Source organism: Salvelinus namaycush, chromosome 17 (genome assembly GCF_016432855.1).
Source record: "Salvelinus namaycush isolate Seneca chromosome 17, SaNama_1.0, whole genome shotgun sequence".
NCBI lineage: Eukaryota > Metazoa > Chordata > Actinopteri > Salmoniformes > Salmonidae > Salvelinus > Salvelinus namaycush.
The window spans coordinates 20,107,853-20,126,018 of NC_052323.1; the positions used below are offsets into that span (position 1 = coordinate 20,107,853).

Below are 18,166 nucleotides of genomic sequence, written 5' to 3' on the forward strand. Positions count from 1 at the left end.
ACCTGCCGATGAAAAGCAGAAAGTTTCACTGGAACTTTGTAAATATTATAATTGCTAAACAACATGAAGTTAAGGCCACCAAAAGTAGAGAAGACATGATGAGGAATAAAATTCCAGATATAAGTGGGTCTTCTTAGGAATTGTTTTATCCAATTGATCTTAAAAGTAATATTAAATAAGGTAGTAAAGTACAGCAAATTCAGCCCACCATTCTCATAAGTGTTCATTACAACAGTTTTCCTAATGTAATGGGTACGGTTTCTCCACAGAAAGTTGAAAAGCATCTGGTCTATCTCCTTGCTTATTTATTGTCACACACATACATACCATACCTTCCCTTTTTTTCTACGTCATAAACAATACATTTCCGCTATGGTGGTCAGGTGGGCTGCGCCTGTAGTGGTGCGCAGAACAACACCAACGCTGAACTTACTTCCCGAAACCAGGGTCAAATAGTCTGGTTAAAAATACTGGTGATCTGTCTTATTTGGAAAGGAGACAGGCATCATCCAAGACCTCACAGGCACAAATTGACATCCAAGCTTTTCCAAGGTATGCGTATTGGTTATGTCTTTGCGATGTATTTTCAACTGTTATGGTTGACGGCTCGTCTGTTGTACTACGTTACTGTCTATGGCGAACCAGCTAAATGTCGACTGATCAGTGCACTATAGACAGATAATGTTTGCCTTGTTAGTTTTCGTTATTACACGAAACGTTGCTTGTGTTTTATTTAACTATGTCATACTTAACATTGGAAGAATGTAATCCCTGAGAGTGCGTACTCAACTGTGCCAACTCTCAAACAGGTCAATCGGCAGCACATTGCGATTCACGTCAACCTATGTTTATGTTTGGGACTTTTGTCTTGCTATAGACACAAACAAGAGCTTGTGAACTTTCCAGAATGTACATGGCCGGCCAATAGACCTCACCCACCCCCACGTGTCCGTCTGACTGTTGCATTGAGTGGGAACATTTAGTCAGAGTGGAGTTTGAACCGCGGACACGGCGCTACTGTGCCGAAAAGGTCTCCCAGAACCCTTGACAAACACTTTGCATACATGCATGATCAGCCTATTGCTGTCATTCGACCAAGTGCCATCTATCCATCCACATGTCCTTCCTGTGCATTGGGATTAAGGCTCAGCTCTGGTCAGTAACAGATGGGCCTCAGCCACAAAGACAAGTGCTGTAGTGTAGTCCTAGTTATACAATCATGAACACATAGCCAGTTCACAGTCAAGAATATGTTATACTCCGGGCCCTGTTGATGATGACGGCATCCACATGATGCCTTTTGGAGCTGTCAGAGAGAGCATGGGGACGAGTGGATACAGCAAACTTTCCTTGGACATCATCATCACGTCTATTTAGTCATCTACATGTCTGTTTTCACAGCAATCTGTCAAGGGACAGTTTCATTATAGTGTGAGAGTGCTGCCTATGAAACCATGACAACTTCCAGTCTACTTGCATTTTTCATTCTGAAGCAAGCCTTGCTTGCTGCAATGGGGATGGCTGGTGTACAAAATATTACAACCGACATAACCAATATTGGTTGGTTGTTTGCTAGCATAGACTGTAGCCTAATTCTATTCCATATAAATGGTAATTCTATGGATGGTAGCCTGGGTGCCTGTCTGTTGCTGCTATAGCCAATTTATCTAGCCTAACACAAGGCATGGCAACGAGGTACTGTATGTAATTGATTGCATTAATGTTGACAGAAGAAATAGTGATGGGATTGGATAATATTTGATTGGTGAATACAGCCTGAGGTGAAATAGCTGATTGTTCCAACTGACTGGTTCCTCATCCTCCCTGTTGGGGATTTGTGGTGTGTTAGTACCGTAACATTGATAAGGCTGGGTACTGATCGTGTTGCAACACACTACTCAGAGAGGGCTGATTGATTCACATCGCAAAGTAGGCGTTATGTAACTCCTTTCCTACAAAATGCTGAGCTTTGTTTTAAAGAGCAGAAAATCGGATATAAAGGAAATCTAAAATAATAAGTGTTGATTACATTGGGCTGTGTGGGTCGTTGTTTATTTCTCTGTATTCCTGTGGTGAGCAGGGCGGCCCGGTAGTGTGAGAGCATATCTTAAAGAGCCTGCCTCCCCACCCCTCACATGTAACAGCCAACGCCTCCATGTGACCACACACTCTTTCCTGTCTTAAAGGCACAGCATCCCAATATCCATAGCAATGTGCATATTGCCATCTAGTGCCACTTTAGGAAATACAATGCTCTCTATTGTCAAACTTATGCATTTTCATGGTGGAAATGACTTTGTTTGTTCCCCCCAGCCCATCCATCTCAGGCAGCCCTGTCCCTGTGTCGTGATGTCAGGCCCCGGGAGAGACGGTGATCTGGAGTCAGACCACGCAGTAGACTGGTCCATGATGGACATGCGGTTGGACTCGTTCCGGGGTTCCCTCCTGGCCCAGCAGGTGTCAGCGGAGAGATTGGCCCGCGCTGGGTTCTACTTCACGGGACAGGCTGACAAGGTGCGCTGCTTCAGCTGCCACAAGACTGTAGAGAACTGGTGTGGAGGGGACGCACCCGCGGAGAGGCACGCGGAGGTGAGCATGAGAAGGGGGATGACACGTGTGAAAAACATTTATTTTTTATATATATTTTTTTACATTTAGTCTACCCCACTCCCAGGTCTCACCTGTGTTGTAGTTAATTAAAATAAAAAAGTATTATCTCCTGTTTCTACCAAATGATCATACTACTGTTGTAATGTTTCAGGTCTCCCCCACCTGTAAGTTCCTGAGCTGCACCCATCGATCCAGGGTTAACTCTCTTCAAGGTGCCATGCTGACCAACGAACCCCACTACAACGAAGACGCTGAGGACATGGAGTTCCGCCTGAGAACGGGAGAAGTGGTGGATGAGTCCACCTACCCCATGGTCCCGCACATGGTCAGTGAAGACTCCCGGTTCAACACCTTAGGCCCGTGGCCCTCCACATCCTCGGTCCAGCCTAGAGAGCTGGCCCAGGCAGGGCTCTTCTATATGGGGGCGAGCGACCGGGTGCAGTGCTTCTGCTGTGGAGGGATGCTGGGGGGCTGGCAGCCTGGGGACACGGCATGGGGGGAGCACTCCAAACACTTCCCCTACTGCTTCTTCATACTGGGGCATGATGTGGGGAACCTCCCCTCTCAGGCAGGGAGAGAGGGGGATGTAGGGGAGACCAGGCCACGCCCGGGTCCTCGGGTCCCCATGCAGAGCTTTGAGGAGAGGCTAGGCAGCTTTGCAGGAATCCAGCACACTATTGACCACGAGAGGCTGGCCAGAGCAGGCTTCTACAACACAGGTGAGACCTGGGAGTGGGGTAGACTAGAGCTTTGGCTGTGAGAAAAGTAACTTAACAAATACAATTCAAAATGTATTATTACAGTTACCTGCTTCTCAATGGTAAAAGGGCCTGGGAGGAGGGGACATAGAGGGGACCAGGGACATATCCTAACCAGTGTGTGTGTGTGTGTGTGTGTGTCTGGGTTGATCTTAACCCAAGTGTGTGTTTTTCTGTGTTGGTGCAGGAGCTCCAGACCGTGTGGTGTGTTTCTGCTGTGGTGGAGGTCTGAAGGGCTGGCAGCCGGACGAGAATCCCTGGGAGGAGCACGCCAAACACTATCCGGGGTAAAAACACACATGTCACTCACACTCAGTAGAAAGTAAACAACCATATGCACATCACTAACGTTGAGTGTCATGTTTTAATCCAGGTGTAGTTTTCTGCTGGCAGAGAAAGGACAGGAGTTCGTCAGCAGTGTTCAGTTACAAGGTCCTGACTGGAACAATGCTGTAAGTCTCAAAGACTTCATCCCCCTAACCCTGACCTCTAACCCCTAAACCTGCGATCAAACGTATTAAACTGTACCCATCCTTACATGACTCCTACCATATCAAATTCCTTCTTTCTATTGATTTTTCCAGGCTTCAAGTCACCTGAATGGATGTTCAAGTCACGGAACAGGTATAACATTTTATTTATTTTTTTAAATGAAGTTGAAGTTGTACCCCTTTCACTTTTTATTTATTAGTTTTGGAACTAGACAAAAGGGGGGGGTGTACATACAGTGCCTTCGGAAGGTATTCAGACCCCTTGACTTTTTCCACATTTTGTTACAGCCTTATTTTAAAATGTATTAAATAAATAAAATTCCTCAGCAATCTGCACACTACCCCATAATGACAAAGCGAAAACTGTTTTAGAAATGTTTGCAAACGTATTAAAACATAAACATACCTTATTTACTTAAGTATTCAGACCCTTTGCTTTGAGACTCAAATTTGAGCTCAGGTGCATCCTGTTACCATTGATCATCCTTGAGAGGTTTCTACAACTTGATTGGAGTCTACCTGTGGTAAATTCATTTGATTGGACATGATTTGTCTGTATAAGGTCCCACAGTTGACAGTGCATCTCAGAGCAAAAACCAAGCCATGCAGTCGAAGGAATTGTCCGTAGCGCTCCGAGACAGGATTGTGCCGACGCACAGATCTGGGGAAGAGTCCCCCCAAAAATTCCCCATTCTTAAATGGAAGAAATTTGGAACCACCGAGACTCTTCCTAGAGCTGGCCAACTGGCCAAACTGAGTGATCGAGGGGGGGTTTTGGTCAGGGCGGCTGACCAAGAACCCGATGGTCACTCTGACAGAGCTCTAGAGTTTCTCTGTGGAGATGGGAGAACCTTCCAGAAGAACAACCCTCTCTGCAGCACACCACCAATCAGGCCTTTATGTTAGTGACCAGACTGAAGCGACTCCTCAGTAAAAGGCACATGACAGCCCGCTTGGAGTTTGCCAAAAGCCACCTAAAGACTCTCAGACTATGAGAAACAAGGTTCTCTGGTCTGATGAAACCAAAATTGAACTCTTTGGCCTGAATGCCAAGCGTCACATCTGGAGGAAACCTGGCACCATCCCTATGGTGAAGCATGGTGGTGGCAGCATCATGTTGTGGCGATTGTTTTTCAGTGGCAGGGAGACTAGTCAGGATCGAGGGACAGATGAGTGGAGAAAAATACATAGACATCCTTGATGAAAACCTGCTCCAGAGCACTCAGGACCTCAGTCTGGTGCGAAGGTTCACCTTCCAACAGGACAACAACCCTAAGCACACAGCCAAGACAAGGCAGGAGTGGCTTTGGGACAAGTCTCTGAATGTCCTTGAGTGGCCCAGCCAGAGCCCGGGACTTGAACCTGATCAAACATCTCTGGAGAGACCTGAAAATAGCTGTACAGCAATGTTCCTCATCCAACCTGACAAAGCTTGAGGATCTGCAGAGAAGAATGGCATAAACTCCCCAAATACAGTTGTGCCAAGCTTGTAGCATCATACCCAAGAAAACTCAAGGATTTAATCGTTGCCAAAGGTGCTTCAACAAAGTACTGAGTAAATGGTCTGAATATTTACAATACCAGTCAAGTTTGCACACACCAGAGTTTATTTTTACTGTTTTCTACATTGTAGAATAATAGTGAATACTTAAACTATGAAATAACACATGGACTCATGTAGTAACCATAAAAGTGTTAAACAAATCAAAATAAATTTTATATTTGAGATTCTTCAAAGTAGCCACCCTTTGGCTTTTCAGCTTTGCACACTCTTGGTATTCTCTCAACTAGCTTCATGAGGTAGCCACCTGGAATGCATTTCAATTAAGAGGTGTGCCTTGTTAATTTTTAGAATTTCTATCCTTCTTAATGCGTTTGAGCCAATCAGTTGTGTTTTGACAAGGTAGGGGTGGTATACAGAAGATAATATGGATTTGGTCTTTTACCAAAAAGGCTATGGCAAGAACAGCTCAAATAAGCAAAGACACGACAGTCCATCACTACTTTAAGACATGGTCAGACAAGGCAGTCGCAAAAACCATCAAGCGCTATGATGAAACTGGCTCTCAGGAGGACCGCCACAGGAATGGAAGACCCAGAGTTACCTCTGCTGCAGAGGATACATTCATTAGAGTTACCAGCCTCAAAAATTGCAGTGCAAATAATTGCAATGCTTCGCAGAGTTCAAGTAACAGACACATCTCAACATCAACTGGTCAGAGGAGACTGCGTGAATCAGGCCTTCATGGTCAAATTGCTGCAAAGAAACCACTACTAAAGGACACCAAAAAGAAGAAGAGACTTGCTTGGGCCAAGAAACACGAGCAATGGACATAAGACCGGTGGAAAATGTGAGATTTTTGGTTCCAACTGCTGTGTCTTTAAGACGCAGAGTAGGTGCAATACAGCGATACGCCATCCCATCTGGTTTGCACTTAGTGGGACTATCATTTGTTTTTCAACAGGACAATGACCCAAAACACCTCCAGGCTGTGTAAGGGCTATTTGACCAAGAAGGAGAGTGATGGAGTGCTGCATAAGATGACCTGGCCTCTACAATCACCTGACCTCAACCCAATTGGGATGAGTTGGACCACAGAGTGAAGGAAAAGCAGCCAACAAGTGCTCAGCATATGTGGGAACTCCGTCAAGACTGTTGGAAAAGCATTCCAGGTGAAGCTGGTTGAGAGAATGCCAAGAATGTGCAGAGCTGTCATCGAGGCAAAGGGTGGCTATTTGAAGAATCTCAAATATATTTTGATTTAACACTTTTTTTGGTTACATGATTCCATGTGTTATTTCATAGTTTTGATGTATTCACTATTATTCTACAATGTACAAATAAAGAAACCCTTGAATGACGAGGTGTCAACTTTTGACTTGATACTGTCAATTAGATTTACTTTTTTTTTTTTTCATTTTTTAAAGTAAATTAGCAAACATTTCTAAACCCTTTTTTGCTTTGACATTATGTGGTTTTGTGTGTAGATTGGGGCGGGGGGGGGGGCAATTTAATCCATTTTAGAATAAGGCTGTAACCTAACAAAATGTGCAAAAAGTCTGAATACTTTCTGAAGGCACTCTACGTGTATATAGTGTAGGGTGCTATTTCCGACACAGACTAGAACAGGCTCAATGTCCTCCATCTCTCTGTGCAGAGGTGCTGAGGTCAGCCATGGCCCAGAGGGCGGTAGAGATGGGTCTGGAGCCTGCCCTGGTAGAGAGGACTATACTGGAGAGGATACGCAGGGCTGGGACAGGCTACTCCACCCTGGAGACTCTGCTGCAGGACTGCTTTAACAGAGGCCCTGACAGCGACGCAGAGACCGCAGAGAACCATGGTATGTGTCTCACAGTTAGCAATGCTTGTTAGTAGAGGTCGACCGATTAATCGGGATGGCCGATTTTTAATTAGGGACGATTTCAAGTTTTCATAACAATCGGTAATCGGCAATTTTGGACGCCGATTACATTGCACTCCACGAGGAGATTGCGTGGCAGGCCTGTTATGCGAGTGCAGCAAGGAGCCAAGGTAAGTTGCTAGCTAGCATTAAACTTATCTTTATAAAAACAATCAATCTTAACATAATCACTAGTTAACTACACATGGTTGATGATATTACTAGTTTATCTAGCTTGTCCTGCGTTGCATATAATCGATGCGGTGCCTGTTAATTTATCATTGAATCACAGCCTACTTCGCCAAATGGGTGATTTAACAAGCGCATTCGCGAAAAAAAGCACTGTCATTTCACCAATGTGTACCTAACCATAAACATCAACGCCTTTTTTTAAATCAATACACAAGTATATATTTTTAAACCTGCATATTTAGTTAATATTGCCTGCAAACATGAATTTCTTTTAATAACCTCTTGGCAATAGGGGGTGCTATTTGCACTTTGTAATAAATTCGTTCCCAAATTAAACTGCCTCGTACTCAATTCTTGCTCGTACAATATGCATATTATTATTACTATTGGATAGAAAACACTCTCTAGTTTCTAAAACCGTTTGAATTATTTCTCTGAGTGAAACAGAACTCATTCTGCAGCACATTTCCTGTCAGGGAGTGAGATTTCAGAAATTGAGGTCCCTGTTCTGAGGTCAGTTTATAAGTCCCCATGTAAGCCATCGGGCTACATGCACTGCATACGTCTTCCTCTAGATGTCAGTAAGCGGGGAGAATTTGAATGGAGTGGATTGCGCAAACCTGGCCACTATAAATGATCATGGAACGGAAGTACCATTCTTTTCAACGGGACATCTGGCGCAAGAAGACATCACAATGGCGTCCAGCAAACGCTTTCGTTTTAGCAGTTCTATATCTCCGGTCATGTTTTTATTCGTTATAGGTGTTAAAGACATCATAAGGTAGTTAATTTAAACCGATTTATAGCAGTTTATATCAGTTTATTGCGATTTTCCTGGATTTCTTTGTGATGCGCTTTCACGAGTTGGACACCTCTCCAGTGGGTGGCTAACGTTAGCGGCTATTTCGACAGGACAAGAGGACATCTTTCAACCAAAAGACGATTGTTCTGGAGAAAGGACACCTTGCCCAAGATTCTGATGGAAGCTCAGCTAATAGTAAGCAGTCTTTATGCTGTTAATTCGTACTTATGTTGACAAATGTCAAATAATAATTCCGCCATGAATTATGGTGCGGTCTCGCTTTAGCGCACGCTGTATTGCGCAGTAACGTTAATTTTAAAAATCTAACACAGCGATTGCATTAAGAACTAATTTATCTTTCATTTGCTGTCCAATCTGTATTTTTTTGTCAAGTTTATGAATAGTTTTCGATTAGATTGGGTGCCTCTCCAAGATGGCGCCGGACAGATTGCTTGAAGTTTTGGCCACTAATCACATTGTATAACCACGATTTGTGCCGCTAAATATGCACATTTTCGAACAAACTCTATATGCATTGTGTAATATGATGTTACAGGACTGTCATCTGAAGAATTCTGAGAAGGTTAGTGAAAAAATTAATATATTTTGGTGGTGAATACGTTATCGCTATGTTTGGCTGGAATCCATGCTGTTGTGTGGTTTGCTATTGTGGTAAGCTAATATAACGTTATATTGTGTTTTCGCTGTAAAACACTTAGAAAATCTGAAATATTGTCTGGATTCACAAGATCTGTGTCTTTCATTTGCTGTACGCTGTGTATTTTTAAGAAATGTTTTATGATGAGTAATTAGGTAATACACGTTGCTCTCTGTAGTTATTCTAGTCGCTTTGGTGAGAGTTGTGATGGTGGCTGCAATGGTAAACTATGATTTATACCTGAAATATGCACATTTTTCTAACAAAACATATGCTATACAATAAATATGTTATCAGACTGTCATCTGATGAAGTTGTTTCTTGGTTAGTGGCTATTTATATCTTTATTTGGTCGAATTTGTGATAGCTACTGATGGAGTAAAAAACTGGTGGAGTAAAAAAAGTGGTGTCTTTTGCTAACGTGGTTAGCTAATAGATTTACATATTGTGTCTTCCCTGTAAAACATTTTAAAAATCAGAAATGATGGCTGGATTCACAAGATGTGTATCTTTCATCTGGTGTCTTGGACTTGTGATTTAATGATATTTAGATGCTAGTATTTACTTGTGACGCTATGCTAGGCTATGCTAGTCAGCTTTTTTACTGATGGGGGTGCTCCCGGATCCGGGTTTGGGAGGAATTAGAGGTTAACTAGGGAAATTGTGTCACTTCTCTTGCGTTCTGTGCAATAGGGTCAGGGTATATGCAGCAGTTTGGGCCGCCTGGCTCGTTGCGAACTGTGAAGACCATTTCTTCCTAACAAAGACAGCCAACTTCGCCAAACGGGGGATGATTTAACAAAAGCGCATTTGCGAAAAAAGCACAATCGTTGCACGAATGTACCTAACCATAAACATCAATGCCTTTCTGAAAATCAATACACAGAAGTATATTTTTTTAAACCTGCATATTTAGTTAAAATAAATTGATGTTAGCAGGCAATATTAACTAGGGAAATTGTTTCACTTCTCTTAAGTTCATTGCACGCAGAGTCAGGGTATATGCAACAGTTTGGGCCGCCTGGCTCGTTGCGAACTAATTTGCCAGAATTTTACATAATTTTGACATAACATTGAAGGTTGTGCAATGTAACAGCAATATTTAGACTTATGTATGCCACCCGTTAGATAAAATACGGATCGGTTCCGTATTTCACTGAAAGAATAAACGTTTTGTTTTCGAAATGATAGTTTCCGATTTTACCATATTAATGACCTAAGGCTCTTTCTGTGTGTTATTATATTATAATTAAGTCTGTTCTATCAAATCAGTCTGACTGAGCGGTGGTAGGCAGCAGCAGGCTCGTAAGCATTCATTCAAACAGCACTTTCCTGCGTTTGCCAGCAGCTCTTCGCAATGCTTCAAGCATTGCGCTGTTTATGACTTCAAGCTTATCAACTCCCGAGATTAGGCTGGCAATACTAAAGTACATATTAGAACATACAATAGTCAGAGGTATATGAAATACAAATGGTATAGAGAGAAATAGTCCTATAATAACTACAACCTAAAACTTCCTACCTGGGAATATTGAAGACTCATGTTAAAAGGAACCACCAGCTTTCATATGTTCTCATGTTCTGAGCAAGGAACTTAAACGTTAGCTTTTTTTACACGGCACATATTGCACTTTTACTTTCTTCTCCAACACTTTGTTTTTGCATTATTTAAACCAAATTGAACATGTTTCATTATTTATTTGAGACTAAATAGATTTTTATTGATGTATTATATTAAGTTAAAATAAGTGTTCATTCAGTATTGTTGTAATTGTCATTATTACAAATATATAAAAATCGTCCGATTTAATCGGTATCGACGTTGAAAAATCATAATCGGTCAACGTCTACTTGTTAGAACAATGCCCTGATATAATGATACTATCAAAACTGGTAATGAGGTTTACAGGATATGTCAAAAATTCCTGAATAGAGCCACAGGGATTTGCAATTTGACCTAGTTCACCCATCTGCATATTCCAATCAATCACAATAGCATCACACTGCTATTCACACTGTAGGCCTACGTGAGGCTTGGCTATAGAAGTAACAGAATCAAACTGTTGGTCAGTATTCTACCTACTTTATTGTGCTTGGTTACCTACTGATGTTTCTCCCCTATTTCAGATGAGGATCCCTTTGAGAAGCTACGGAAGCTGCAGAGGGAGAAACAGTGCAAAGTGTGTATGGACAGAGACATCTGCATCGTCTTCATCCCCTGTGGGCACCTGGTCGTCTGCAAGGAGTGTTCCGAGGCCCTCGGCAAGTGTCCCATCTGCTGTGCAGCCATCACACAAAAGATCAAGACATATATCTCCTAACATGCAACCTGGTGTCAGGGATTGTCATCTCCAGAGTAGGAGTGCTGACCTAGGATCAGGTCCCGTCTCTTACTCATTATGATTTAAAAGGCAAAAGTGAGCCTCGATCAGCAGTCTTAATCTGAGATGCTTAATGAATGCTGGCCCAGGAGGATAACTCTTTTAAATGGCAATGCTGCTTAACCACCTGAATGATTTTATAAACACAGGCTTTCCTACTACAAAATGTACATATAGAAATATTATATTTGAGGAGGACCACTGTAAATATGAATAAGAGAATCATGGAAAGTGTGGGGATTTTATTTTTCAATGAATGTTGTATAGATGACACTTCCTTGTTATGTGACGTATCAGTGAAGTTCACACGACAATACCCAAGAGGCAATGGGCCTCTAAATCTTCATACCAAGATGGGAAACTAAGGTTGAGACGATATGGAGTACAGCTATGGACAGAACTGACTTTACGCAGCAGGTTAGGAGAAAAAGGTTAGGGTTAGATAAAATGCTACAGTTGTCCCTGACGTGAGTCGTACATGCAACTTTTTGTCCATGGCTGTACTCCATCTACCCACAGTTCTGATACTTACATTTTAGTAATTTAGCAGATGCTCTTATCCACAATAGTGAGTGTATACATTTTAGTTTATAGGTCCGCTGTGCAGTACCATGATCTACCATTGCAGCTATCAACAGTGCCTTTTCAAACCATCTCATTTACTTGTGTGTATTTTCTTTATTCAGACTATCACACCATTTCCATGTTTTCTTCATATTTCTCTTAAAATTATGAAGTTGTTGACTGGGCTTTCGTTATTGGTTTGCAAGTCATGTGTTTCTAGTTAGTTTGCAAATTACATGTTTCTGAAGTAGAAGTCCTGAGGGTTCCCAAACTTACTGTATGTTCCTTAGGTCAACGAGTATGCTTTCAGCGTGGGACACTCTTATGATTCATTATGTGTGCTCTGTGTGAATAAATAGATGAATTGTAGATTTGGATCAATTTCCATTATTTAGATATAACGGCATAACTGACATATCCACTTAATTATTTTATTTAGTTCTAGAGATCATGTCCAAATATTATTCCCCTTTTTAAATCGTGGTGTTCGGATATTAATATTTCCTTTGCAACTCTTGTTTGACCAAGACTGGAAAATAAATGTTTAAAAAAAATTGAAGTGTGTCTTGTCTTTACTTTCATGTATGCTACTAACACTTAGATAAAGAAGCGCAGAATAAAATAGGTATCTTCTTGAAGGCCAGGCAGAGATATTGGTATTTAGATTAGTGACTACCATCTTTGGGTACATCTCAGTAGTTGAAAGTAGCTTTCTCCCCATCTGCTTTCCTTTATCCCCACTTCTACAATAGAAGAAAAACATAGGTACAGTTGAAGTCGGAAGTTTACATACACCTTCGCCAAATAAATTTAAACTCGGTTTCACAATTCTTGACATTTAATCCTAGTAAAAATTCCCTGTCTTAGGTCAGTTAGGATCACCACTTTATTTTAAGAATGTGAAATGTCAGAATAATAGTTGAGAGAGTGATTTATTTCAGCTTTTATTTCTTTCATCACATTCCCAGTGGATCAGAAGTGTACATACACTCAATTAGTATTTGGTAGCGTTGCCTTTAAATTGTTTAACTTGGGTCAAATGTTTCGGGTAGCCTTCCACAATAAATTGGGTGAATTTTGGCCCATTCCTCCTGACAGAGCTGGTGTAACTGAGTCAGGTTTGTAGGCCTCCTTTCTCACACATGCTTTTTCAGTTCTGCCAACACATTTTCTATAGGATTGAGGTCAGGGCTTTGTGATGGCCACTCCAATACCTTGACTTTGTTGTCCTTAAGCCATTTTGCCACAACTTTGGAAGTATACTTGGGGTCATTGGCCGTTTGGAAGACCCATTTGCGACCAAGCTTTAACTTCCTGACTGATGTCTTGAGATGTTGCTTCAATATATCCACATAATTTCCCCTCCTGATGCCATCTATTTTTTGAACCAGTCCCTCCTGCAGCAGTGCACCCCCACAACATGATGCTGCCACCCCCGTACTTCATGGTTGGGATAGTGTTCTTCGGCTTGCAAGCCTCACCCTTTTTCCTCCAAACATAACGACGGTCATTATGGCCAAACAGTTCTATTTTTGTTTCATCAGACCAGAGGACATTTCTCCAAAAGGTACGATATTTGCCCCCATGTGCAGTTGCAAACCGTAGTCTGGCTTTTTTATGGCGGTTTTGGAGCAGTGGCTTCTTCCTTGCTGAGCGGCCTTTCAGGTTATGTCGATATAAGACTCGTTTTACTGTGGATATAGATCCTTTTGTACCTGTTTCCTCTAGCATCTTCACAAGGTCCTTTGCTGTTGTTCTGGGATTGATTTGCACTTTTCGCACCAAAGTACGTTCATCTCTAGGAGACAGAACGCGTCTCCTTCCTGAGCGGTATGACGGCTACGTGGTCCCATGGTGTTTACTTGCATGCTATTGTTTGTACAGATGAACGTGGTACCTTCAGGCGTTTGTTAACTGCTCCCAAGGATGAACCAGACTTGTGGAGGTCTACAATTCTTTTTCTGAGGTCTTGGCTGATTTCTTTTGATTTTCCCATGATGTCAAGCAAAGAGGCACTGAGCTTGAAGGTAGGCCTTGAAATACATCCACAGGTACACCTCCAATTGACTCAAATGATGTCAATTAGCCTATCAGAAGCTTCTAAAGCCATGACATTTTCTGGAATTTTACAAGCTGTTTAAAGGCACAGTCAACTTAGTGTATGTAAACTTCTGACCCACTGGAATTGTGATACAGTGAATTATAAGTTAAATAATCTGTATGTAAACAATTGTTGGAAAAATGACTTGTGTCATGCACAAAGTAGATGTCCTAACCGACTTACCAAAACTATAGTTTGTTAACAAGAAATTTGTGGAGTAGTTGAAAAACAAGTTTTAATGACTCCAACCTAAGTGTATGTAAACTTCCGACTTCATCTGTATCTGCCACTTCTTCCACGATGTCTTCAGTTTCTGAAACAGTTCTAATAAAGGAAATGAGACAAGGAGGGGGGAAGCTTTTTATCCCGCAATGGGATAATCGCAATTGGATTTCATTGACTACAGATGTCCCTCCCCTCTGACTTTCTCCTCCAATGGATTTTGAGGAAAGAGGACAAGAGGAGTCAAGGAAATGTAATTGAGATTCTACAAGTATTGAGCTGCGGCCACACCATTGACTGCAGGGGCAAAGAATGTACAGTATAAAGATAGGCAGAAACTGCTTCTCCAATAGAAATCCCTGATCACACTTGTAGGCGATGTCTTGATGACATTGGCTAGCTAAGCTCATGCGCAGCAACGCGTCATTGTGTCTAACGGTCCTTCGATATAAAGTTGTTTTTGTCAGTTTGTCACTTTCACGACGTTGGAATCATAATCATCAACTACTTAAGACTAAAGAAGAATTGTTCACTTTTCTCATTGACTCCTCAAACCTTGGCTTGGTCGGCTTGGTCTGTTTTGCAAGCGTTCCGCGCAATTCAACGGCTCAGACACAAAATGTATTTGGCAGGGTCGACAGACAATCACGGACTACAAAAGGAAAACCAAGCACGCCACGGACACCGACGTCTTGCTTCCAGACAAACTAAACACCTTATTTTCCCGCTTTGAGGATATTACAGTGCCACTGACGCGGCCCGCCACCAAGGACTGTGAGCCACCTCTCTCCTTCTCTGTGGCCGACGCGAGAAAGACATTTAAAAGTATTAACCCTCGCAAGGCTGCCGGCCCAGACGGCATCCCTAGCCGCGTCCTCAGAGCATGAGCAGACCAGCTGGCTGGTGTGTTTACAGACATATTCAATCTCTTCCTATCCCAGTTTGCTGTCCCTACATGCTTCAAGATGGCCACCACTGTTCCTGTTCCCAAGAAAGCAAAGGTAAGTGAACTAAGTGACTATTGCTCTGCAGCACTCACTTCTGTCATCATGAAGTGCTTTGAGAGGCTAATCAAGGATCATATCACCTCCACCTTACCTGTCACCCTAGACCCAATTCAATTTGCTTACCGCCCCAATAGGTCCACAGACGATGCAATCGCCATAACACTGCACACTGCCATATGCCATCTGGACAAGAGGAATACCTATGTAAGAATGCTGTTCTTTGACTATAGCTCAGCATTCAACACCATAGTACCCTCCAAGCTCATCATTAAGCTAGAGGCCATGGGTCTCAACCCTGCCCTGTGCAATTAGGTCCTGGACTTCCTGACGGGCCACACCCAGGTGGTTAAGGTAGGAAACAACATCACCACTTCGCTGATCCTCAACACTGGGGCCCAACAAGGGTGTGTGCTAAGACCCCTCCTGTACTCCCTGTTCACCCACGACTGCGTGGCATGCACACCTCCAACTCAATCATCAAGTTTGCAGATGACACAACAGTAGTAGGCTTGATTTCTGGGATGGCGCCCCCCCTTGGGTTGTTCCGTGGCGGAGATCTTTGTGTGCTATACTCGGCCTTGTCTCAGGATGGTAAGTTGGTGGTTGAAGATATCCCTCTAGTGGTGTGGGGGCTGTGCTTTTGCAAAGTGGGTGGGGGTATATCCTGCCTGTTTGGCCTTGTCCGGGGGTATCATCAGATGGGGCCACAGTGTCTCCTGACCCCTCCTGTCTCAGCCTCCAGTATTTATGCTGCAGTAGTTTATGTGTCGGGGGGGCTAGGGTCAGTCTGTTATATCTGGAGTATTTCTCCTGTCTTATCCGGTGTCCTGTGTGAATTTAAGTATGCTCTCTCTAATTCTCTCTAATTCTCTCTTTCTTTCTCTCTCTTGGAGGACCTGAGCCCTAGGACCATGCCTCAGGACTACCTGGCATGATGACTCCTTGCTGTCCCCAGTCCACCTGGCCGTGCTGCTGCTCCAGTTTCAACTGTTCTGCCTGCGGCTATGGAACCGTGACCTGTTCACTGGACGTGCTACCTGTCCCAGACCTGCTGTTTTCAACTCTCTAGAGACAGCAGGAGCGGTAGAGATACTCTCAATGATTGGCTATGAAAAGCCAACTGACATTTACTCCTGAGGTGTTGACTTGTTGCACCCTCGACAACTACTGTGATTATTATTATTTGACCATGCTGGTCATTTATGAACATTTGAACATTTTGGCCATGTTCTGTTATAATCTCCACCCGGCACAGCCAGAAGAGGACAGGCCACCCCTCATAGCATGGTTCCTCTCTAGGTTTCTTTCTAGGTTTTGGCCTTTCTAGGGAGTTTTTCCTAGCCACAGTGCTTCTACACCTGCATTGCTTGCTGTTTGAGGTTTTATGCTGGGTTTCTGTACAGCACTTTGATATATCAGCTGATGTAAAAAGGGCTATATAAATAAATTTGATTTGATTACCAACAATGACGAGACAGTCTACAGGGTGGAGGTGAGGGCACTCTGAGCATGGTGTCAGAAAAACAACCTCTCACTCAACGTCAACAAAATAAAAGAGACGATCATGGACTTCAGGAAACAGCAGAGGGAGCACCCCCCTATCCAGATCAACGGGACAGCAGTGGAGCAGGTGGAAAGTTTTAAGTTCCTTGGCGTATGTAACAGTATAGCTTCCGTCCATCTCCTCGCCCTTACCTGGGCTCGAACCAGGGACCCTCTGCACACATTGACAACAGCCACCCTCAAAGCATAGTTACCCATCACTCCACAAAAGCCGCGGCCCTTGCAGAGCAAGGGGAACAACTACTTCAAGGTCTCAGAGCGAGTGACGTCACCGATTGAAGCGCTATTAGCGCGCACTAGCTAGCTTCCATGTTTCCTAGCACTAGCTAGCCATCACATCGGTTACACGTACACATCACGGATAAACTGAAATGGTCCACCCACACAAGCTGTGTGGTGAAGAAGGCGCAACAGCGCCTCTTCAACCCCAGGAGACTGAAGAAATGTGGCTTGTTACCTAAAACCCTCACAAACTTTTACAGATGCACAATAGAGAGCATCCTGCTGGGCTGCATCACCGCCTGGTACGGCAACTGCACTGCCCACAAGCACAAGGCTCTCCAGAGGGTGGTGCGGTCTGCACAACGCATAACCGGGGGCAAACTACCTGCCCTCCAGGACACCTACAACACCCGATGTCACAGGAAGGCCAAAAGATCATCAAGGACAACAACAACCCGAACCACTGCCTGATCACCCCGCTACCACCCAGAAGGTGAGGTCAGTACCGGTGCATCAAGTCAAAGCTGGGACCGAGAGACTGAAAAACAGCTTCTATCTCAACAGCCATCTAAACAGCCAACACTAACACAGAGAGGCTGCTGCCTACATACAGACTTGAAATCATTGGCCACTTTAATAAATGGATCACTAGTCACTTTAATAATGACACTTTAATAATGTTTACATATCTTGCATTACTCATCTCATATGTATATACTGTATTTTATACCATCAATTGCATCTTGCCTATGTCGCTCTGTTATTGCTCATCCAAATATTTATATGTTTAAATATTCTTATTCCATTCCTTTACTTAGATTTGTGTGTATTAGGTAGTTGTTGTGGAATTTTTAGATTACATGTTAGATATTGTTGCACTGTCGGAACTAGAAGCACAAGCATTTCGCTACACTCGCAATAACATCTGCTAACCATGTGTATGTGACTAATAAAATTTGATTTGATGTTGCGCCTCTGGGTTCAGAAACTCTGTGGTAGGGCCATCCCCACCCCCATCTGTCACGTACTTGCTGGTAGCTGGAAGCTGCACACCTTGTAAATAACCGCTAGGTGTCAGATCCCCCATCGTCACGGGGCTACGGACGTATTTCCTCTGGCCGCTAGAGGGCAGCTGTGCACCAGGAGTTTTCCTCCCCCCTCGTTGTCGAAACAACAAACCCTACTACGGAGCAA

At 43.2% G+C, this 18,166-nt stretch overlaps 1 protein-coding gene across 2 annotated transcripts; it reads left to right on the plus strand.

Annotated features, from left to right (window-relative positions):
- Positions 1–388: 388 nt before the first annotated feature.
- Positions 389–12,405, plus strand: LOC120062411 (E3 ubiquitin-protein ligase XIAP-like). 2 transcript variants are annotated; one of them, XM_039012374.1, is made up of 8 exons: positions 389–552; positions 2,314–2,589; positions 2,762–3,329; positions 3,556–3,655; positions 3,742–3,820; positions 3,953–3,992; positions 7,018–7,200; positions 11,040–12,405. In XM_039012374.1, exons 2-8 carry the CDS (start codon positions 2,350–2,352, stop codon positions 11,231–11,233), a joined length of 1,404 nt encoding a protein of 467 aa, XP_038868302.1. In that variant the 5' UTR covers positions 389–552; positions 2,314–2,349; the 3' UTR covers positions 11,234–12,405. The 2 variants fall into 2 exon arrangements, with proteins under 2 accessions (XP_038868302.1, XP_038868303.1); XM_039012375.1 differs by having other exon boundaries at positions 2,314–2,514.
- Positions 12,406–18,166: the final 5,761 nt, after the last annotated feature.

What these genes read in the sequence shown, in the direction of transcription:
- LOC120062411 (XM_039012374.1), top strand. Translation starts at nt 2,350, where the DNA reads ATGTCAGGCCCCGGGAGAGACGGTGATCTGGAGTCAGACCACGCAGTA. An exon ending in CCGCGGAGAGGCACGCGGAG is followed by an intron (nt 2,590 to 2,761) that starts GTGAGCATGAGA and finishes GTAATGTTTCAG; the next exon opens with GTCTCCCCCACCTGTAAGTT. An exon ending in ATGTTCAAGTCACGGAACAG is followed by an intron (nt 3,993 to 7,017) that starts GTATAACATTTT and finishes CTCTCTGTGCAG; the next exon opens with AGGTGCTGAGGTCAGCCATG.